Genomic DNA, 24,778 nt, shown 5'->3' on the forward strand with positions numbered 1-24,778 from the left:
ACTTTATTGTATTTCTAATATATTTCCTGTTTCAATAGTACATTGCAAATATACTAACCAAAAGTTGTACTAACTTTAAATATATTATAAGAGTATTACCACCATGCTTTTACCTATTTTCACAATACAACTTTTAACACACTTTAAAATAATTGTAATTTAGTATATTTTCTAAAAAATATATTTTCTAAAAATATACTTGAAATGTAGTTTTGTTTGTTTTTAAAAGTGTATTTATTTGCACTTTATGTAAATATATTTTAGTATTATTTTTAACTGTGTGCTGAAATGTAACAATGCATTGAAAGTATACTTTTAAAGTACATTATTAAAGAACTTGTTAGTATGCTTTAAGTAAAATTTTTAAGTGTACTTCATGCTTACAACAGAAAGTAATAAAACATGATAAATGCATTTAAAGCCCATTTAAAACATTATTAAATGAAGTGTATGCATACATACAAAATGCTACTCTTGTAATTGTGATTTAAGTATTTTAATAAATTGATACAATGTCACAGAGGGGTCCATGTACATCAATGCATTTATAATTTTATACCAACAGCACACCATACGAACACTAGAAAAAGTGTTCTAGACTGTAAAACCAAATAGTATTCCTTGCTATAAAAATACTAGTAAGTTTACTCTATTTTAACCAAAATGTTGAGTTTACTAATTTTTTTTTCATTGCTGAAATATTACAACAGATAGTTCCCATAACTAATGAAATTTAAGTAAAATTACTCAAAATGTCCAAGACATGCTGTTACGCATGCGCACTGGGCGACAATTGCCCCTCCCCCACGTCGCAGAAGCACAACGGCTGAAGACTCAACGTGTGTTTGCAGAGGATCTATTTCGGTAAAATCAAGGTAAAAGCTTTTAATTTAAGTCTCATTTTTTGCTTGCTAGTCCTTATGATGGTTAGATTTTATGCACTTTGTTGCATGTTGTTTTGTGGAACATCTTAGCCCATTCAAAGAACTCAAACACGGGTTGACCCTGCACATTATTTGAAGCGATTTCTGTTCAAACCACTTAACTTAATGTCCACTTCATATCTGTAAAATTAGCTCCCTGGTTGTCTATTAATTACTATGTTATCCATTCGTGCTAGTGATAAGTTACGAGAATAGGAGTAATTTGAACGACGGTTGTTTCATGTGACGTTTTGCAGAATTCAAAATTCAGTGAGAAGTAAACAAAACACTTAAAACGAGGAGATCGTTTTTAATTTCGTAAACGCTTAGCATATGCTGTAGGATATTTTATTCTGGACGCGGCACATTCAAATGAGGAGCTCAGAGACACGGCCGTATTCACGCTAGAGAGCGCGCAATCCGGTCAGTGTACAAACGGATGGAAAAGAACACTACACCGTCAGACGGGTTATTTTAAAATAACTCTTTTTAACTTGACACGGCGATTTTGAAAGCAACTATGAGTGCTAAACTGTAGTCAAGCCGTAGCATTATTTGTTAGAAATACCTGGTTGCGACGAAAATAGTATGCGTGCTTAGTATGATAATTACGGTAATGTGCAGGCAGTAACAAACAACACGCATTCTGAGATTGTTAACGAGTCTTTAGCAGACCCATCACCCCCACCTCCTCAAGCAGAGTATATATAACATTGAAACTTATTTAAATGTAAGTTAACGACCTTAGTTTTAAAATACCAGATGTTTCCATTTACATCACATAAGAAAAAAATACTCTATACATTTGGTTTTGTTTGTTCATTGTTCACTGATTTTTGATTGATGGATAACACTTTTTTATTATTTTAGAATACCAGCTGATGACTGCTGTGCAGTGGAAATGTAAGTTCAGATGCTTTAGTTTATGTTTGTTACAAGTGCTATGTTTGTGATATAACAGACATTCTTTACATTTGTGTTTTATACTTTGCAGAGAGGATCTACTTAGATAAATATAAGATGAATGCAGTAAATGAGACTTAAAAGCATTTATTTCATTTTCTTCCACAGATCGATCATCTTGATAAAACCTCAGTATATCATCAGGAGCAACAGGTATTAAGTTTGTGCTCCTTGATATGTTTTTTCCCTCCAAAAATGGACAGTCTCTGACTTAAATTTTATCAATCACCAAAGGCCACATATTCAGCTAAAAATCTTCTTTGCTGTTCTGCTGAAGAAAAATACTCATGAACATCTGGGTGGCGTAAGGGTGAGTAAATTAATAGCTAATTTTTATTTTTGGGTGAACCTGTTTTTTTTTTTCATTTCCAAAATTTTCAAAACCCTATTCCTTTTCAAAAAGTGTGTTTATGGATTGTGTCCTTCAAAATGTTAATAGCCACTCAATGTTTGTTCTTAGATCTTTGCAGGATTCAGTCGCATATCTCGGATCTGAGTTCTGCGCAGCACTGGACACAGACTCTGCACTTTTGACATTTTCTAGAAAAAAGGATTTTAAATTTCACATCAAGTTAATTAAAAGGTATTTCTTTATCATGTTGACTGTAGTTGTCACCTTTAAATCATGATTTGCTTATGATTGTTATCCTTAGCCTGTCTCTATTTTTTCATAGTCATCTGATGTTTCCACTGCAGTACTTCAGGGCCTTTCAGTCATCCTGGAGGATGACCCACAGGAATTTTACAGGATGTGTTTCGTAAGTATTACTGAATTTTCTGCTCTCATCATTTTGTTTTATTCAATATGAATATAGTTCTGGTTATGAAAAATTGTCAAAGGTTCTGTGTATTTTTTTTTTTTTTTTAGTTTTGCAGTAGATGCTATATTTGTCTTTTGTGAAACAGTTTATTACTGAAATTGGTGTAAATGCTTTAAATTCGTGAAATTGTGTTGAGTGATCACAAACATCATTACACACTTTGAAATAAACTTCTTGAAATAAAGAGCCTAGTTCACCCAAAAATGGAAATTAGCCCATGATTTACTCACTCTCAAGGCATCCTAGGTGTATATTAGGGCTGCACGATAAATCACATGTGATTGTCATGTGCATCTCGACAGTGAAGATGGTTCTGTGATTAGTAGTAAATCTCTATCACATGCATTCAGATGGAGCGGAATTTAATACACAGAGCCTTAGTTCACTGACAAGCTACGCAATATCGCGTTCATAATCGAATGCGATTCACCTGCGCGTATGAACACGATATTGCGTAGCTTGTCAGTGAACTAAGGCTCTGTGTAATCACATAACCGTCTTTACTGACAAGATGCGCATGACAATCGCATGCAATTTATCGTACAGCCCTATTGTATATGACTTTCTTCTTTCAGACCAATACAATCAGAGTTATATTAAAAAATATCCTGGCTCTTCCAAGCTTTATAATGTCAGTGGGTGGCTGTTTCTGTTCAACAGTTTAATGAAGTGCAGTAAAATGCGTCCATCCATAATAAAACATGCCTCACACATCTCCGAGAGGTGAATACAGGCCTTCTGTAGCGAATATATGTTTTTGTACGAAAAATGTCCATATTTAAAACTATACACTTTTCTCTCACTTCCGCTAACTGTCATAGGCAGAAGCCATCCCGGGCAGCTGATGTAGGATATACGTGTGCGTATGCGCCGGTGATTAGTGACAACCATGGAAGCACAGGACAGAGCGAAATGAAACACCAGTAACGAATTAGAAGTACAAAACAAAGATCCATAAAGAAGAATGTCGGAGGATTTCAATATAAACCAAGAGCAGACTGGTTTTCTTTTGCTAAAGTAAGGAAACTTTGCTTCCTTTGCTCCTGTAAACAAACTTTTCTTTGCATATTTACACCAGCGCATGCACACAAACGTCCTACAACATCCACCTGGAAAGGCTTGCACGTATGACAGTTAGTGGAAGTGAGAGTTTATAACTTTTTAAATGTGTATATTTTTCTTACAAAAATGCATCAATCCACTACAGAAGACCTTTATTCATGTGTGAGGCACATTTTATTATGGATGGATGCGCTTTCTTGCACTCCTTTTGAACTGTTGAACAGAAACACTCGCCCATTGCCATGGAAAGCGTGGAAGAGCCAGGACATTTTTTAAATGTTACTCTGATTGGATTGGTCTGAAAGAATGAAGTCATACGCACCTAGGATGCCTTGAGGGCGAGTAAATCATGGGCTAATTTTAATCTTTGGTTTGGGTGAACAAACCCTTTAAGATAAAATCATGTAAATGATGGGTGTGATCCATCACTCCATAACACGAGAGAAAATGCTCTTAGCATTCTTAGCATGTTGTAAAAAAAAAAAAAAAAAGTTCTGTGAATTCACATCTATAATGTTGAAAACAATGTACAAAAAATGTAGTCCATGGAACTTGTGTGTAATATTCCAAGACTTCCAAGACAAGGCATGCAGTAATAGTTGACACAAATGATAATTTACACTTTTGCTCTGATTTAAATCATGTATTGTGAAATGTCACTGTCACACTATAAATCTCGTCATCTCTCTTTGGTGATCATAATTTAAAGCTTAATTACATTCCCTTGTACTTGATGTTTGCACAGATCATTGTACACTCACTCTGGTCATCAATTTGAATCAATTTGCTTATAAATGAAAAGCATTAAAAGTTCCTTGTCAATATATGCTTTTAGAACATTTCCAGTATTGAAATGGAGAAATTCACACTGTACCTATTTTATTTCTCTACTTAGGATGTGGATGCAGACTTCAGTCAAGCAGTTGTAGACCTGCTCACAGTTCTACCAGAGGACATGCCCTCATTGTGGATGCAATAAAGGCAATCATGGAGGGAAGAATTGTCATGAATGGGTTTTAAAGGCCTGTATTTTATTTTTGCTGTTCTGTTTGCATGCCATTCTGAAAATGCTCTATTGTTTAACAGTGTTCCAGTGGGTCACGATAATGTTATGACAACAAAGTGCTGTTTAGTTAAGAAGTCTGTAAAGAGTATTATAAGAACACAGATGTTTTAAAAGCTAATTTTTATTATTGTGATATTCTTAAAGTTTTTTACAAAAATAAACTGTTGAGAATTTCAAACTTGTATTAAGTTCATTTCATGCTGGTTGAACGAATAAAAATACGTTCAGTTTACTTAAAGAAAATGTGGAAACCGATTGCACGAAATGTTTTAAGTTCCCATATTTTAAAATGGCAGATTAAATCCATGTTGAGAATAACAGCATGTAAGATGTTTGCACAACACAAAATAACACTGCTAGGTAAATAGAATTAATAAAGTAATCTTACTATTAAATCTTAAGTAAGATTAGTAAATGTCCTGGAGTATGTTAACTAGAAATGACATTAAACCTACTTGATATTTATTAGTTAATTTACTCTGTAAGAGTTTGCTTTCTTTACTTTAAACTGATTATTAAATTAACTTTAGTTTTACCTTTAAGTTTGCTTTAACAAAATAAGGCAATTGGTTTCCAAACTTTTTTTTAAGTAAGCTGAACTTATTAGGATTTACAGTGTACTGGACAGGAAGTTCAGCTACTAGTTTGTGATGTCACAAGTACAGCCAAGTAAACACTATTGCATGGCCAACAATTGAATTTCACTCACACTGTTTTAATGACCCTGACAATGAGTGCATTCAGCATTGGGGAAAAAATTTGCATATTTTTACTCAAAAATAATATATTTATGGTGTGTTTCTTGTATATTTTGAAGACACCCTTAATTAATTTGTAATATACTTGTAATACAAACAAAGTACACTTTAATATCACTAATCAAGCATGCAATTAGCTTACAGCATATACTTACTTAAAGTATACTAAGTATACTTGAAGTTGTTCCAATTTAGCACATAAAAGTACACTAAATACACTTACAGTTATGCTTTACTACAATTTAATTACAACTAAAATATACTTAGCACAAAATTAGTTGTTCCAAAATAGCACACTTCAAGTTAACTAATCAGTAACACACTTGAAGTATACTGACAATTAGTCTGGCTGCAAGTATACTTAGCATATTTTTTCACTAGGGAACCTTATTTAAAGCGAAAGTGAAACAAACAGCCTGAGTGAAATGCTTCAGGCTAAAGGCATTTGTCTCATTCTGTGCCAATGTGCATGTGATTTGCTTGCTTGATGTTAGCTGCATTATGAGGCAGCTAACATGGTTCATATATGTTTTTGGTTTCTGTACCCAATATTTAAAAATAAAATAAAAATAAAACAAAATAATAAATTGAAAATGCTATGAGAATACTGGTATTGTCAAGTACCAAAAATAAAAGTAATGGTGATATTGGTGCATCCCCAGTATTAAGGGGTCAAGTGCTGATGAAAAAAATATGTCTTCAGTCATTTCATAAAACTCGCTGAAGACCACTCTCACTACCGCATTCTGGATCAGTTACAGAGGTTTAAAAATACATAGTTTTAACAGTGTGGCCTGAGAAATTCAGCTGATCATCAATCCCAGTTCCAAGGTTTCTGGCTGTCCTAGAAGGTGTTATGGTTAATGTGCCCAGCTTGATGTTATAATTGTGATGAAGTGTTGGGTTGGCTAAAACCACAAGTAGCTCTGTGTTGGCAAGGTCGAGTTGAAGGTGATGGTCCTTCTGCAAGAAATGTTTGTCAGACATGTTGAGATGTGAGTAGCTATCATATAATTTAGCTGGAATGTGAGGTAGATTTGTATGTCATCAGCCTGTAGCGATGATATGAAAAGCCATGTTTCTGAATGACACATCTTAGTGACTATGTGTAGAGTTTCATGATATACTTGTGCTAAAAAAAAGTATTGCAATACCCCGCTGTTGAAAATGGTACAATTTATAGTTTTATTAGTACTGGTAGTTTAAACATGACAGTGTTTTTTTCTTTTTTCTTTTTTTTGTATTTTCAATCAAGTGATCCCATATTCAGTTCTGTTTTGCATCTTTCTTATTGAGCTTTGACAGTCAAATACATACAAAATCTTCACAAGAATTCTAGTAGACACGGTCTGTAATATCTTAGGTGAACATAAACAGCTGAGAAGAATCCAGTTCTTATTTTATTGTATCATTATTTTGAGTCTGGGCAACTCTTAAAGTGACAACAGACTAGTATCCCTTCATCCATCAGTATCATTTAATGTTAATCAAACAACAAAGGAAAAGAGAAAAATCACTCCCTGCTCTTTACTAAATCACTTTATTAGCTTTAATAGTAATCAGTGTATATTTAATCCAAGCAGTGAAGATATCTATTTGATTATTCAATTTCTGTAGTATTTCCTACTTGAAGGCTACTGTTAAATACACCTCTGTATCTGAAAAATTAACACCCCGTTTATTTCATTTTTTATCTTTATTATTTTATTGTATTTATCCTATTATGTTTATCCTGATTCCACTCCCCTCTCCTTCACCCACTTTGATTCAAACATATGTTTTTTTAAATTAATAAATAAAACTGTTGTTATGAGCACTATGTTGGGTCATCTATTATTTAGTTTACAATAGGTTGCTGTCCAGGAGGTTGTTCTGTGCAAGAAAGGCAAAGACTTGGTTGAACATGATTCGCTCAAGAGTTTTCGAAATTTATGGAAGAAGGGATACCAGTCTGCAGTTTTCTAAAAGTTTAGAGTGGGTTATACGCTAGTGTAAACCCACACGGAAATAACCTATATAAACATATATGTTTTAATATAGGTTTTGATATAGGTTTTTAATATATGTGACATATATAAAATTGGCCGTTTTCCTATATTATATGTACATATATGTGCATATATGTACGTATATGTACATATAAGTACATATAATATAGGAAAACGGCCTATATAAATGTTTATATAGGTTATTTCCGTGTGGGTAAATTCCATAACATGCCAATTACATGTGATACCAATTTCACGTGTTCGCACATAAGTTTTTTTTTTGTTTTTTTTTAGTTAGTTCTTAGTTATTGCTTTGATAATAGAAAATATGAGCTAGGCATCATGTATGACAGTTGCCAAAGTGAGATATGAGCTAAAATGACCAGATCCTGCCATGAGCTATATAGGAGACATATCTTGTATGTACATATAGGGTTTTTTTGTGGATATAAAGAAGCAATACAGGAGACTTATATGGCCTGTATATGCACATATATGCACCTCAATTTTGCCTATATGTGGCATATATACGCATATATGCAGCATATATATTGTCATATATGTGCATATATACTGCATATAGGTTTCATATATGCACATATATCCTCATATAGGTTCTTTCCATGTGGGAAGAGATATTAAGAGAGTATTGATGTATATATAAGAGAGTATTGATGATGTAAATAAGTGCAGGTGCAACTTTAGGAGAAATGGCTTGAATAAGAAGAACCAGCGTATGATCAGTAGAGCAGTAACATGTGTAAATATATTTTATTTGTAAGTAGGCACTGGAGACGCTCACCTGAGGTCAAATGCGGTAAGGTTTATCTAGGTGGATGTTGAAGCCTGCAAGTGCCACTCGACAAGTACCATCCACAGGGACATTTAAGACTAACATCCAAAATGGACCAAGGGAAGGATGCAGTGAGATGGGCCTGAAACAGAGAGGTAAAAACAGGCAGAGAGTTCAGGGGCAGCTTCCATGGCCACGACAGGACAGGCAGAGGATTTAGAAGGATTTTAAGAGTTGGTGAGTGATTGGGGTTGGAGCTAAACTCTGCAGGACTGTGGTCCTCCAGGAATAGAGTTCTCCATCCCTGATGTAAAGCATAACACTCAACTTGATCTACATAAGAATTAATTCAAAATCATTTTCATCAGGTAATCAGCCTAGCAAGCACATGCACCTATTTCAAATGAGTCATCACAGGCATATCTAGACAGTTCATCTTCTGGGGGATGAGCAGTTGCTTGATCAATCACCATTTAAATCACATTTTAGCTTTTTTATAATAGTTCCTCTCTCTTTGTGTTACATTCAACTATTCATTATATGACAATATAGAGCAGCAGTAAGCACGTAGGGCTTTTTTATGGCAACTGGATTGAGCAAATGACATAAGGCTGTGCTGAGCCTACTTATTTTCAGCTCAAACTCCCCTACATTTTGTCACCCCAGACTAGTTGTGTGACCTGATATTCCCTATGTTCCCCACAAGGATAGTAATACCAGTAAATTTTGACCTTGTGGGAACATTTTTTTGGTCCCTATGAGGAAAACGGTTTATAAATCATCGAAAATCTAAAATGTCTGTAGTTTTGTGTGATGGATAGGTTTAGAGGTAGGGTTACCTTAGGGGATATAAAATACAGTTTGTACAGTAGAAAAACCATTACACCTATGGAACGTGTCTGTGTGTGTGGTCATAGGGTTTACCTGGACTAAACACACAGGATAATAAAATCAGAAATATTTGACCTTCTGGAACATTTTGTTTGTTTGTTTGTTTGTTTGTTTGGATCCCTATGACCAAATGAAAACAGCTAATAAATGTATTGGGTTTTTTTGTTGTTGTTTTTTTTTAAAGAATGTAAAAATCAGAAGGTTTCTATGAAGGTTTTTAGAGTTAGGTGATGGAATTTTTTTTTTTTTTTTTTTTTTTTTTTGTTAAAACAGTACAAAAATCATAATGTCTATAGGAAGTCCCCATAAAACATTGTAAGGTCCACGCAATTGGCCCAAGGAAGGTATCCAATGGTGGCCAAAGGTTTTCTTGCATGTTGGATCTTTCCAGTGCGCAAAGTTGTTTAATTGAAGTTAAATTCAATCTGACTCCATTTTATCATCTAATCTGACTCCATTTTATTATGACCTCGAATTTAGGTTGTCATACGAATTGATTGTTTCTCTATTTGTAATTGTTATTATTTTAACATTTGCTTATTCTATTTAACTCTTTACTTTATATTTACTCTTTCATTAGGAATCTATGTCACTCAGGGTGCCTCATGTCGGCCGATTTACATGGGCCCCACGATCACAAACCCTCCAGTCTGATCATTAATCAGAGGTTATGACTAACTATTTAATAGACCGCCTCATGCTTGTCATGTTTTAAATAGTGGTTCTATTTAGCCCCCTACAGTCACCTATGTAACAACTTAGTTAAAGCTCAAACAAAATCAGAGGTTATGGCTAGCACTATGAAGTATGCTAATACTTCAATCGTGTTTTATCTAGCCCCCTATAGTTAGTCCAACTATATAACAACTTGAATAAAGCTGAGACTATAGCCAGAGGTTATGGCTAGTACTATGAAATATGCCCGAACCATGCTAATACTCCAATAGTATTTTATCTAGCCCCCCATAGTTAATGCAACTGCATAACAACTTAACTAAAGTCAAGCAGTTAGTCAGAAATCTAGAATGTCACCTGATGTGCCCCATGCTCCATCTAACCTGAGATCTAGTATGTACTTAACCCTGGACACGTATTTGCGGTAACATACGCCTTCACTTAATCTACTTGAGAAAATAATTTCAGAGTAAGTCAGAATAAAATCAAATGTAACAATTTATTAGAAGTCAGGTAAATATGTATTACACCAATTATACAGCCAATTCAAAGATATCAAATCATTACAAGAAATCTCCAAGATGAATCTAGGAGTACGATGCATACCTGACTTGAGAAAAATACATAGTACGAAGTGTGTCAACAGACTTTGTAGTATGGGCTCATTCTGGCTACAGAAAGGCACCCTGATCTTCTTGCTACACTTCTTTAAGTACTTCAGACCCAGACAGACATCCCCCAAGATGGAGACAGGAACTAACAATTTGAATTTGCATTGATCAAGTCCTAGACTTGATCGTTTGCACCTTTTGGGGACAGATGGTAATTTGCATGAAAGACACTGGGAAATACTACAACCTCAACAGTGAGCAATATATTTCTGAACTCTTAGGATCTGTTTACATTTTAGTTTACTTCTTGTGAGAATGAGACCATTGTACCAGACACACAGTGACAGTTCAAATGATAGCAAACATGACTATGGATATCACTTGTATTCATGTAGAACATTATATTATGCTATTGACCAGTCTAAGTGAGCTGAGTGAGAGGAGATGGGTGAGGGTAAGTGGATGGAAGGAATAGGTGGATAGGGACTTTTCTCACATCTTCTCTCAGTGAGATGTGGAAACAAATGTCTGTATCTTAATACACTGTGTGTATTGTCCGTCTCAGAAGATCAAAGTGTCTGAGGTTCTGTAAACCTTACAACATGAAAACTTAACATCTGTGTTTCTTTGTTTTTTGTTCGTACATTTTATCAGTGATTGGTCTGAGGATTGTGCTGCTAGGAAAGAATGGATCAGAAAACAGCCGAGTGGGAAACATTACAGTGGGTACAGAAGCATTTAACAGAGAAGCTACACCTTATTTACAGCAGCACAGTATGACAATCAGTGGAGAGGTGGAGAAGAGACACATCACAGTCATCAACACTCACCTGCTCCAGCCGAATCTCTCACATCAACAGATCACACAGAGAGTGAGAGAGTGTGTGCATCACTCTGATCCAGGACCTCATGTGTTCGTACTCATACTGCAGTATAACGACTTCAGTGAGAACGACAAAGAGAGAGTGAATTATGTGCTGAACCTCTTCAGTACGCAGGCCATTAAACACACTATAGTGCTGACTACTGATGAAGAGACACGTGGATACAAGCTGACTTCTATGATATGGAACAATGCTATTCATGATTTAATAAAAGAGTGTGGAGGAGGACATCTACAGTTTGATACAACAAACCAACGATGGCGATCTGATTTGTTCAGAAGAATAGAGAAGATACTCAAGAAAGAACACAAAGAATTTCTCATCTGTAACATGTATGAGGATGGAGGTGATGGATCATCAGTGGATGGAGATCTGAGCAGATCTGGACTTTCAGACAGAGGAGACGACAAAGAGAAGGATTATGAGTTCATTGAGAACACAAAAACAGCAAGTGATGGAGCAGGTTTGTCAAAATCTTTTTTTTTTCAGAATAATACCTCTAAGAGCATTCTTATGAATAATGTCTTTTAATAGTTAATGTGCAGTATTCGAAACAGAAAATGACAGGGAGAAAAATGAAAAGTAATACCACAGAACATGATAAGTAAGTTTGGCGAGTAAGTTTGATTGTTTTATAGAGGTGGAAAAAATGTGATTTTGCCCTACAAGTTAGGTTGGTCTTTATTTTCATTGGTTTGTATGTGTTCAGACCCTCCCTTTTGGAAAAACAGAAAATTGTGAGCGGTTAGGAGGGAGGGGGAGAGAGACAGAAGAGGTGCAGCTGAGAGAGCGCTGATCAGAATGATTGAGCTAAAAGTTTGCGGCAATTACAGTGAATTAACGGATAAATCATCATATTAATACTTTGAAGTATAAATAGTGTGTGTGTGTTTACACAAGGGTTGTTGTGTTTATTCTGTTGTTTATATCCGAGTTCTCTGTTTATGTTTTCTGTCATTGCGGTTACGTCATTAGCTCGTAAATACCGTTTAAACAGACCGTGGTTCAAGTTATTCTAAAACTTACTTAAAATAAGAGCACAGGGACTAAAATCAACATGAGTCATGGCCTGATTCTGGATAACCTGACAGTTCATAATCAGCCTCCATGGCTGGTTCAGAATGGGAAGACAGTTAAAAGAAGGACTTCATGACTGGCTCAGAGCAGGGTACTTCATAAGGAACCTCAGTGGCTATAACAGGACAGACTGAGGATTTACAGGCGGCCTCTAAAGCCAGGGCGGGACAAGCTAACGGTGCATTGCTGGGTGCCACCACCACACAAGAAATCGAAGTGCCGCCACTTCAAGAGGTTCTGCAGCATATGCCGCCACCTCTGGAGAAACTGCAGTGGGCACCATTGCCTCTGGAAACACAGCAGTAAACACCACAACCTCTGGAGGATCTGCAGCGTCAGCTTCCTCCTCTGGAGAAATCATAGTGGACGCCACAGCCCAAATGCTCCATAAAGCAAACCCCATCATGGGAAGTGCTACTGACAGGGGAATTAGTTCAAAGACTGGAGGGCTAAGGTGAGTAGATATGGGGGATACCAGCTGTGCGTGCAGACACCAGCGGTGCATCCCTCACACTGGATACCAGACTGGGATATCAGACAGGACATGACGTGACTCTGGACGATCAGCTGTGATGTGACGAGACTCTGGACGATCAGCTGTGACGAGATGATACTCTGGATGAGCAGCTAAGATGTGATGTGGCTCTGGACGATCAGCTTAGACATGACGAGACTCTTGGAGACCAGCTGAGACACAGCACGACTAGTGTTCTAAAGTGTTATCAAACTGACTATTAAAATAAGAAGTTGTGTCTAAAAGCTGCATCGATTCTTTTAATTGGTTAAAATGAAAATGTTTTTCCATGTGCGCTCGACTATTTCCATTGGTGGTGCTAGATCACTTGATGAGGTCTGCACATCCTTTGCATGGAAACTACATGCCCAAATTAATAAATAAAAAGTTTTCTTAAAAAAGACAAAAGAACGTACATTTTCTTAATATGACAATTAAAAATCAACATTTTCTCAATAAGCAAGTGTCATTGAAGCACATTGCAACATCTGGGCTAGTCCACGTTCAGCTAAGTAACACATTCAAAAATCAAATATTAAAACAAACCAATAAAACATTTCATTCATGGGGATAAACACAGAAACTATCCTCATTATGAAACAGAATTATTTTAAAGTCTGCTAGTGTGAGTTGTTTAGCGTATGGTGGCCAGTTTTCCTTGTGACTATTTACAAAGTCTGTAAGTGCATGATGCCTGGTGTTTTAAAAATCTTTCAAAGTTGTGTAGTGTATTCCAGCCTTTAGTCACTTTTTTTTCCTGGACAGATATGACAGGTTTCTGACGGCTCCTTCTTCGAATTGATGACATGCCTTTCATCTTTGGGCATAAACTATAGTTACATCTAAATTTTGTCATCTTAAAGCTGTCAAAATAAGTTTCATTTTATTTTTAAAATCATTTAAAAAAAAAAAAAAATCATTTTATAAAGATTAACTTAGTGACAATTATCAGTTAATATTTAAAGTATGTTTATGAAGTATTGTAGACGTTAAATGTGGAGAAGCTTAAAGAGAACACACTGAGCTTAATTGGAGCAGCAACAATTTTTTAATAAATTGCATGTAATATTTATTAAAATGACAAGATTTTGCAAAATAAATAATCTAGGTAATATATTATGTTCATACATATTTTACTATGAACAATACTAACAATACCAAGTGGACGCATATATAAATTAAAGAGCAATGGCCCCAAAATGGACCCCTGAGGTACTCCATAGAAAAGAGAGGCAGATGATGAGATAAACTGGCCAACAGACACTGAAAACGACCTGGGTTTGAGATATGACTCAAACCAGCAAGAATGCTGTACCCTTTATGCCCACCCAGTGTTCAAGGTGTGACAGAAGAATATTATGATCTACTGTAGGGCTGTACTGTACTACTGTACTGTAAAGAAAATGTAAGAAATGCTTAATAAAGTGTAATAAAATAGTGCAGTGTTAAATATAAACAGAGAAATATGCCACTGCCTCCGTTTTATCTTTGTACCATTTAGATTCTTTGTCATAAGGCACTGATGCAGAGTACCTCTCCAAGGTGGTCTGCTGCTTGTGTTCAGGGATCGAAATTAACTTTTTTACTTGGTAGCACTGGTGTTCCCAACTTCAAATAGTTAGGAGCACCAAAACTAAATTTAGGAGCACTAAATGAATATTAAGGTTGCATTAAATACAACTACACAACGTATAGCCTACAGCCTAGATATGTTATGTAGTCTAATTTGCGCACATTGTGGAGTCGCTCTCTAAACGTGGGGTATTAAAACTGCTTTTAAATGCGCGCGCGCGCGTTTTACTTTCGGTTTCGTTTTAACGATGGCGCGAAACTCTCGGCGGTGCTGAGCGTCCATTCTACAATACAAGATATCCACCTTATTTTTCAACGCGGAAGTAAGCTGTTTTCTGGCAATGTGTTAGACGTCCGGTTCATAATTTACCATAGGATAATAACGAGAAGAATCTCGAAGTGCAGTAACGGTAAAACAGTTTGCACTACAAACCAGTGTATTCATAATTAAGAGAATACATTAAAATAAAACGGTAAGACACGCCAGTTTGCAATATCAAGCAGCAAAACAAGCTTTTTGTGCAGCTAAAACTAGCTGGAAGTGGGTGAGACCGGAAGCCAGACACAAAAAAAAAAAAAAAAAAAAAAAAATGGCTGCACCCACTCTTATGGGAAAAATAAGGTGGATTAATTTAATAATTTTGTCACTCCCACGTTGCTAGGTTATAGAGCGAGTGCCTTTGTTAATGCAACCAAGCTTGCTTCGCAACCTCTGTTTTCTTCCGACGAAGAATAAAAAAATATCGAACGTTTTATAGAACACATTTTTATTGATATCGATCACGTGTCTATCGCGATACATATCGTTATCGTTTTATCGCCCAGCCCTAATCTACTGTATCAAAAGCGGTTCTCAGATCCAAAAAAACCAAAACTGCATTATCACCAGAATGAACTGACAGTAACAAATCATTTAACATGTTTAACAAAACTGTTTCAGTACTATGGTGGGTAAAGCCTGACTGAAAAGGTTCAAGTATATGAGTTGAGTTTAAAAAAGGATGTAACTGTGACAGGACAACTCTTTCCAGAACTTCTGACAGAAATGGGAGTTTTGAAATAGGATGAAAGTTATTCAAGCAATTAATATCGGCATTGGGTTTTTTAAGCAATGGCTGGACAACTGCACGCAGGGACAGTGCCAGAAACTAAGCAAGAATTAATAATTACTTGAATGCTAGGGCCATCCAAATGATTTAAATTTTGGACATTTATATTTCAGAGGGGCTATAGAATGCAAGATATCTGAATAGGAAGAGTTAAAGAGACAAATTAGATCATCAGGAGTAGAAGAATCTCCAGCAGCAACTGAAATTGCTGTAGATACTTCAACACTATGAAATAGTACCACATACCACTGATTTACAGTGAGAGAGTTGATGCAATGAGAATAAAAACCTGACTATTCCTCTTAAGGCTGCAGTTTGAGTGCACACCATCTGTTTGTATTTTGCCATAAATCCATACTTTAATTTTACTGTCGCATTAACCTAAAAAGAAAGTCAGTAAACTGTTGTAAGGTAGCTTTCAGTTGATAAAAGAATATATTGTGATGTAATTATATTTTACAAAGTAATATTTCTTTTGTTTAAGAAAGCGTACATTTGGTACCAAAACTGATCTGAGTCTACTGTCTCTAAATCTTGTTTCAGTGACGACTACTGGAAAAGCAAAGCTGAACATTGTGCTGTGTGGAAATAATCCAACACTCAAGAACTCTGTGTCTAAAATGTTTAGAGGGATACCAAGTAAATCACAGAAAGAGATGAGTAAAGTGTGTCAGAAGAGAGAGGGAACGATTCATGGACGACAGATCAGTGTAATAGAGCTTCCAGCTCTCACTCGACTCTCAGAGGAGGAAGTGATGCGGGAGACGCTCCACTGTCTGTATCTCTGTGATCCTGGAGTTCATGTTTTCAGCCTCGTTACTCCTGTCTGTCCACTTATTAATGAAGACAGAGCAGAAATGGAGAAGATTAAAGGAATATTTAACTCTAATGAGCACTTCATGTTGCTTTTCATTACTGAACTTGACCAAAGTGTGACAGATTTTGTGAGTCTCTATGGGAGCTGGCACATTGTGATGGGGTTAAAGGACCAGAGAAGCTCAGAAAAGATCTCAGACCTGTTTGATCATATAGACAGCATGAAGACTGAACCCTATTCTCTTCAGACGTATATAAGAGCTTCAGAGAAGAGAGTCAGACATGAAGTAGAGAAGAAACTTAGAGTGAGAGACAATGAAATCAAAGAGTTACAGAAGAAGATCAAGACACTGGGTGAGTGGATTTATTTATTTATATGAATAAAGAATCATTGTGAGAATACAGTAATAGGCATAAAAGACATGAATGGCTTTTACTAGTGGGAAACTACTAAATTACAGTGCAGTGATGATTACCATGATATGAATGCAGCATTAATCGAATTTCAAATCACATTGTTAAACTACTTTATTCCCTTGCAATTTCAGAGGGTGTGAAGCTGAATCTGGTTGTGTGTGGGAGTAACAGAGAATTAAGATCCTTCATATCAAACCTGATCCTGAATCAGAGCGAGAGAAGATCAGAGCTCAGCTCAGAGTGTGTGAGGAGAGACGTGGAGCTTCATGGACGTCTGATCAGTCTGGTGGAGCTTCCAGCTCTGTTCAACACTCAGCTCTCAGAGGAGGAAGTGATGCGTCAGACTCACCGCTGTGTGTCTCTCTGTCATCCTGGAGTTCATGTTTTCATCATCATCATTCCTGATGCTCCTCTGACTGATGAAGACAGAGCAGAAATGGAGAAGATCCAGAGGATATTCAGCTCAAGAATCAACAAACACATCATGATCCTCATAAAGCAGAATTCAGAGCATAAGACAGAAAAACTGAATGAAGAAACACAGTCTGTCATTGAGAGTTTTGGAGGACGACATCATTTCATTGACCTGAACACACAAGTGTCTGTGTTGATGGAGAAACTGGAGCAGATGGTTGAGGGAAACAGTGGTGATTGTTTCTCCACAGAGACATTGATGGAGACACAGATGGAAAAACTGCATAAATTTAATGAAATGAAGAGAAGAATCCATTCATTAGAGACATGGTTTCAGTCACAAGGTAATGATAAGAAAACTTTTCATGTTTACTAAAGTAACAGATTTTACATGGAGACAAAACTGTAACATTATATGCAGAGTACAATATGATTAGCACATGATGCTTCAGTATAAATTACACACAATATTCTCTGATGAACTTGTTAATTGACAACCTTAACTTAAAATTCAATATATTGTTTTTAATTTTTATTTGGTCCATTTTCAGATTCAAGAGAAAGAGCAGATGAACTAAGGATTGTGCTGCTGGGAAAAACTGGAGCTGGGAAGAGTTCAACTGGAAACACCATTTTGGGAAGAGTCATGTTTGAAGCTGAAACATCTCAAGAGTCTGTTACTACAGTGTGTCATAGAGAAACAGCTGAAATCAACAGCAGACACATTACTGTGATCGACACTCCAGGACTGTTTGATACTGAATTCAGTAATGAAGAAATCCAGAGAGAGATCAGCAACTGCATCCCCATGATTCTGCCTGGACCACATGTGTTCATCATTGTGCTCAATTTAGGACAACGATTCACTCAAGAAGAGAAAACATCAGTGAAGATCATCCAAGAGACGTTTGGTGAAAACTCTTTGAAGTACACCATGGTGCTCTTCACCAGAGGAGATGATCTGAATGATAAAACCATTGATCAGTGTTTGGGAAAACCTGGATCTGATTTGAATCAGCTGATTGCTGAGTGTGGAAACAGATTCCATGTGTTTAATAATAAAGAGACTGGAGACCGAACACAAGTGACTGATCTACTGCAGAAGATAGACAACATGGTGAAAGTAAACGGAGGGAGTTACTACTCATGTAAGATGTTCAGAGAGATGGAAAGAAAAATACAAGAACAACAAAAGAACATACTGATGGAGAAAGTGGAGAAACTGAACAGAGAAAAAGAAGAACTGATGAACAAACATAAAGAAGAGAAAAAAATGATGAAGATGGAGATGGAGGAAGAAAGACAAAATCATGGCAAAGAGAGAAAGAGAACAGAAGAAGAATTTAGAGAAAGAGAGGAACGATATAAAAGAGACATTAAAGAATGTGAGGAACAAGAGAGAAAGATACGAGAGGAGCTAAAGAGAGAACGAGAGGAATGGGAGAAACAGAAACAACAGGAAAGACAAAGAAGAGAAGATGAGGAGGAGAAAAGGAGAAAGAAAGAACAGGCAATGTGGGATGAATATAATCAGAGACTTAAAGAAGTGAAAGAGAGAATGAAGATGACTATGGATGAAGAAAGACAGAATCATGATAAAGAAAGAAAGCGAAGAGATGAAGAAGAAGAGAGAAGGAGAAAGATAGAAAAGGAAACATGGGATGAATATTATGAGAAACTTAAACGAGAGAGAGAAAGAAGACAGAGAGAGAAAGAGGATCTTCAGTTCAAACATGAAGAAGAGAGAGAGAGAATGAAGAAGATGATGGAGAAAGAAAGACAGAATCATGACAAAGAGAGAGAAAGAAGGGAAGCAGAATATATAAAAACAGAAGAACGATATAAAAGAGACACAAAAGACATAGAAGAACAAGAGAGAAAGATCCGAGAGGAGCTGAAGAGAGAACGAGATGAATGGGAGAAACAGAAACAACAGGAAAGACAAAGAGAAGAGGAGAAGGAAAAAAGTAGACGTAATGAACTTTATACAGAAACTCCAGAGGTTCAGCACACAAACAGTAAGTCAAAACAATAACCAGCTAATTTTAAAATCAATTTGCAAAAAAATATTTGGGTGTAAACAATAATAATAATAATAATAGTAATGCATTGACAATGGTTTGGTGTGCACCTTCCAGTAGGTTTGCCAACTGCCATTAAGCATTTTTATGCACACTTTAGTAATGAATCCCTCAAAAGTAATTTATTTAATGTTTACTTTTATCTTCATGCTTTCTAACCATATCTCCGCTTCCCCCCGTAACCTTACAATTATTCTGCTTATTGTATGTGTGTATATATATTTCTCTCTAATCTCTAAACTTGTTATTTTCAGATGATGAAGATTTACCATCAGATTTAGGATGTTTGCAAATCTTGCTGTTTGGGAGGACAGGAAATGGAAAGTCTGCCACAGGAAATACTATCCTCGGAAAAAATGCGTTTCACAGTGAAGACAGTTCATGTTTGGTGACCACTGTTTGTCAGAAGGGAGCTGGTGAAGTTGATGGTCAATCAGTAGCTGTTATTGATACTCCAGGACTCTTTGACCCCTCACTGACAAAAGAACAAGTGCAGGAAGAAATAATGAAATGTATTTCACTGTCAGCACCTGGACCACATGTGATCATCATTGTGCTGAGCGTGGGAAGAATCACCCAAGAGGAGAAAGACACTTTAGACATGATTAAGATGATATTTGGCTCAAAAGCAACAGATTTCTGCATTGTTCTCTTCACTAGAGAAGATGAACTGAAAAAACAAACAATAGAAGAATATGTAGAGAAAAGTAAAAATGCTGAACTCAAGAATCTGATCAGTGACTGTGGAAACAGATTCCTGGCTTTTAACAACACAGAAACACAAGATCAGACACAAGTTACTCAGCTATTCAGTATGATAGAAAACATGAATCAGGGCAGATATTTCACAAATGAGATGTTTGAGGAGGCAGCGAACTCCATTGAACAGAGAATGAAAATGATAGAAGAGGAGGAAAGAAAAAATCAGGATCAAATTGAAGAATTAGAAGCCAAATATGACACAGAAATCAAAAGCATAAGAAAAAGACTGGAGGACAGAAAAAAAGGGCAGATGAGGAAAGATTTAGGCTGAAGAATAAGTTCAGAGAAAGAGAGGAAACACTCAGGAGAGAGTTTGAGGAGAAAGAAAAATCAGAGCAGAAGAAACGAGAGACGGAGAATCAGAAACAATCAGAAGACGAGAAACAGCAAACAGATGAATATGATCAAAGAATAGAGGAGATGAAGAGAGAGAATGAAGATCAGAGAAGACAGTATGAAAAACAGCTAAAAGAAAGAGAAGAAGAAGATAGAAAGAGAGAACAAGAGTATAAACAAGACCAAGAAAAAATGAAAAATGACCATGACCGTATTATAGCTGAATTACAGATGAAACAAGAAGAGGAAATAAAAAAGAGAGATTTAGAGGAACAAATGAAGAAGGAAAAAGAAGAGAAAGAAAGAGAAGAATGGAAGAGAAAAATAAAAGAGGCTGAAAATGACAAAGAGACTCAAGAGGAATTTAAACGACAGCAGAGAGAATGGGAGGAAGAGAAAAAAGGACAGACTGGAGAACAAGAGGATGATAAAAGAGAGAGAAAAGACAAACTCAAGGAACAACTGAGAGAAAAACAAGAAGAACTAAAGAAAATAAGAGAGAAATCTGAAAGAGAGAGAGAAGATGATAAACAGATAACAGAGGAGAAGACAGAGAAAATGAAAATAGAGAGAGAACAGAAAGAGAGAGAATATGAAGAAAAGAGAAATGAAATGGATAGACATTATGAGCAGCTGAAACGAGAGATAAAAGAGGAGAGAAAGAGAAGAAAAGAGGATGAAGAGAGACAAGCAGAGAAGAGACAGAGATGGGAGAAAATGTGGGATGATCTGAAACGAGAACAAGAGGAGGAGATCAAGAGAAAAGAAAGAGAGGAGAGAGAAAGAATAGAAATAGAAGAAAAAGAGTGTGATGAAATGAAACAGAAACTTGAAGAGCAACTAGAGAAAATGAAGACGAAACATGAAAATGAAACCAGAAAACAAAGAGATGAATTGGATAACTTAAGAAAAAGAAAAGAGGAGCAGGTTCAGGAGCTCAAGGAGAAACTTGAACAACTAAATGAAGTGAAAAGGTTAAGAAAGGAACTAAAAGATAAATGGTCATGTAATGTCATGTAAAAGATTTTTTAAATCTTAAAGCCTACTGGATATAGATTTGTAAGAGACCAAGTCTTATATTTAATACAATATGTGACTTCAGTCCACTTTATTGGTTGTTGCTGATAAGAATATAAAGAACATTTCAAACAGGACATTGTTTAATCTTCTTACTTATGCTGCTCGTGAGAGTATTTTTCTTAAATGATAAACCACTGACAGTGTCCAAATGTCATGAAGTAATATTTGATTTTCTTAAATTGGAATATATTACTTGCTGGTCAAAAGAGAAAATCATATATATATATATATATGTGCATAGTTCATTTATTTCAGTAATTCAACTCAAATTGTAAAACTCGTGTATTAAATTCAGTGCACACAGACTTAAGTAGTTTAAGTCTTTGGTTATTTTAATTGTGATGATTTTGGCTCACATTTAACAAAAACCCACCAATTCACCATCTCAACAAATTAGAATACTTCATAAGACCAATAAAAAAATTACTGTATATGTACTCAATACTTGGTAGGGGCTCCTTTTGCTTTAATTACTGCCTCAATTTGGCGTGGCATGGAGGTGATCAGTCTGTGGCACTGCTGAGGTTGGTATGGAAGCCCAGGTTTCTTTGACAGTGGCCTTCAGCTCATCTGCATTTTTTGGTCTCATTTTCCTCTTGACAATACACACAATACACACAGGACAAAAACACAGCATCTAGGACAAGGTTATCATATCGTCACATTCAGTTCAAGCTGCAGTCCAAAACAATTTATTTGTTAGATAATAAAGTGGTGTAGATGAGTTTGAAGTTGAGTGTTTAAAAAAAAAGCAGAGAAAAACAGAAAGAGAATATATACTTTCTATATCAAGCGTACAGACTTAATTAGAGCAACAAAAAGCCTCAGTGTCCAAATTCACTCATTCATTTTCATTCACTCCTTCAACTAAACTATATTAGTGATGTATCCAGCAGTAAAGAAAACACCAATGTCAGCTGTTTATTAACTGTAAAATGTCCAGGGGCTGAAACCTGAGATGCTGATGCAGAATATAAATGTTCTCAATAGCTATAATAATATAATAAAATAGCAAGAGAGCAACCAGACATTTATTCATTTATACTCTTAATCATATAGGCTAATAATTTTTCTTTTAGCTATTCCTTTTAATCATATTCATTTATTACACATTTCTCTCATTTATTATATTACTTGTTGTTTTCCTTGTTTTTGTAGTGAATGCTATTGTTTAATGTAGCACTGATTGTTCATTATGAGTGCAAAACTCTGGTCAGTGCCACTAGTGTATTTTAGTGCATGGCCAATTTATAAACATGAACACATATGCAATTACAGTTGGAAAGAGAAAAGCTTTGTTTCTGAATGCCCAAAATAAAGATATTCTGTCAGTTTAATAAACGTTTATAAACCCAGCCAGTATACTCACGATGAAAGCATCCAAACTTTATGCCAAACTGCAAGGCATCCCGTATAAATAATAACAATAATAATAATAATAAAAAAAAAAGATTTACGCACAAACTCCAGCATAAACTAAGCAGGGATGAAGTTTGCATGAAGCCAAAGTCGAAGTTCGACTGAGCACTGAAACATACAGACAAGACTAGCTGTTAAAGGGTTTTGGGTATCAGACAAAGCAGGTATCTTCTGACAGGATCTGACATCTGGGGTTGGATCTAATATTTCTTGTATTTTTCATTTATACTTATTAATCACAACTAACAGTTTGGATAAAGTGTCATAGGAAGCTTTAATTTACTTTGGGTGTTGTTTTCATTTACTTTGTCTGTAACATGATTACTGTAATCTGAACATTATTCTGAAATTATGCTGTATTTTCTGGTGACTACTGTTAACTATTTTATTATAACTAACACAATAATAATAATAATAATAAAAATTCCTCATTAACCCAGATCATGTAATGATGTTAGTCCTTTATCACTGAGATTCTGAACAGTACCCAAATAATATATTTTACAAACCTTTAAAAATGTTTGTAAAGAAATATTGTTCACCATTAAAAGTGTTCTTCACTAAACAAGCTGCATCTATTTTTCAGTTAAAATGGAAAAAAAAAAACAATCAAAACATATGATCCTGAAAATGTGTAGATCCTGTCACATGTTGTACTAAATTAAAAGACTATAATATTAATAATATAATATTAATAGTATTTCAAAATTCATCAACCACATTATCATTAGCCCTGTCTATATGAAAAGTCCCCAGCAAAAATCATCTAATCATATTTAAGTATGACTTAAGAACTTACTGCTGAAACTAATATTAAAGTTATTGGGACGATATAGCACACAACAAAGTATTGTACTTAACATCAGCACTTTTTAGTACTTAGAGACAGTTTGCTCAGAACACATTAAAAACTGTTTAAAAACCACAGCAACGATTCTACCACAACCATTTCACAAAATTGGCTAAGCTCTTCCTTTTAAACAATATTTCTGTTATAATATAGAAAATTAACCACTAAAAGGTTAAGCTGACTTTTTCTTAATACATACTTGCCTATTATAAATCACAACACAAACTATAAAGTCAGTCATTATTCAGTATTCACAAGCAGAAAAACTTACTACAGACGATCATTTATCAATACACAGCAAACCATTCGTTGGTGGATTCATTGGTAAGTCATTAATAAATCATATTAAATTGTCCCAAAATAAGTCCAAATTCGACACAAAGTCAAATATTTGAAGCCAAGCACCACCTAATCAGTCATTGAATGCCTACTAAACAGGACAAAAGACAACAACTGTCGACATCACGAACCGTATCAACCAAAAAACGTTTTTCTTGAGAATTTCTTACTGTCAGAGACAAATACTATCATTAACTCTGACAGTTAATGCCGCGTTCTTCATTATATCAGCAGCCCAAGCAGCGGAAAAACAGCACAAATGTTGTTTACCTTTTGCCGGAACTTTCAAATGTCTCTCACCATCGAGTCTAGACACAGAACAGTAATTATTTGAAGCTGTGGGATTTAACAGCGGCGTGGATAAACATAAACATCCGCTCACTGCAGGACCATTACGGGTAAGGGAAAAAAACTGGTGACACAGATAGCTTTCGGCTTTTTTGGCGCTTAATCATTTAAGTCCCGCAGATGACATGCATAGAAAAAAAAATCGTGCGCACGATACAATATGGTACGGAGCTACGAAGACCCGCACATGACAAAAAAAAAAAAAAAAA

At 35.6% G+C, this 24,778-nt stretch overlaps 2 protein-coding genes and 1 long non-coding RNA gene across 3 annotated transcripts; all 3 read left to right on the forward strand.

The window, feature by feature from the left end:
• Positions 1–403: 403 nt before the first annotated feature.
• Positions 404–4,955, forward strand: LOC127161634 (uncharacterized). Its single transcript, XR_007827114.1, has 7 exons — positions 404–875; positions 1,794–1,826; positions 1,995–2,039; positions 2,121–2,196; positions 2,347–2,469; positions 2,561–2,644; positions 4,665–4,955. It is a non-coding gene; the product is annotated as an uncharacterized LOC127161634 (long non-coding RNA).
• A 6,040-nt stretch (positions 4,956–10,995) lies between these two features.
• On the forward strand, positions 10,996–20,585 carry LOC127161639 (uncharacterized). Its single transcript, XM_051104366.1, has 7 exons — positions 10,996–11,005; positions 11,206–11,898; positions 16,251–16,877; positions 17,072–17,698; positions 17,906–19,144; positions 19,220–19,372; positions 19,690–20,585. Exons 1-7 carry the CDS (start codon positions 10,996–10,998, stop codon positions 20,466–20,468), a joined length of 4,128 nt encoding a protein of 1,375 aa, XP_050960323.1. The 3' UTR covers positions 20,469–20,585.
• Positions 20,497–21,587, forward strand: LOC127161640 (golgin subfamily A member 6-like protein 22). Its single transcript, XM_051104367.1, has one exon. It carries the CDS (start codon positions 20,618–20,620, stop codon positions 21,551–21,553), a length of 936 nt encoding a protein of 311 aa, XP_050960324.1. The 5' UTR covers positions 20,497–20,617; the 3' UTR covers positions 21,554–21,587.
• Positions 21,588–24,778: the final 3,191 nt, after the last annotated feature.

The sequence above is a fragment of the Labeo rohita genome, unplaced genomic scaffold (genome assembly GCF_022985175.1).
Source record: "Labeo rohita strain BAU-BD-2019 unplaced genomic scaffold, IGBB_LRoh.1.0 scaffold_70, whole genome shotgun sequence".
In the NCBI taxonomy this organism is placed as follows: Eukaryota; Metazoa; Chordata; class Actinopteri; order Cypriniformes; family Cyprinidae; genus Labeo; species Labeo rohita.

Bases quoted from the DNA above. Each gene is read 5' to 3' on its own strand.
- LOC127161640 (XM_051104367.1), top strand. From the start codon at position 20,618: ATGAAGAGAGAGAATGAAGATCAGAGAAGACAGTATGAAAAACAGCTA.
- LOC127161639 (XM_051104366.1), top strand. The intron at 11,899-16,250 runs GTTTGTCAAAAT...ATCTTGTTTCAG, and splicing joins AACAGCAAGTGATGGAGCAG to TGACGACTACTGGAAAAGCA. The intron at 19,373-19,689 runs GTAAGTCAAAAC...TGTTATTTTCAG, and splicing joins AGAGGTTCAGCACACAAACA to ATGATGAAGATTTACCATCA.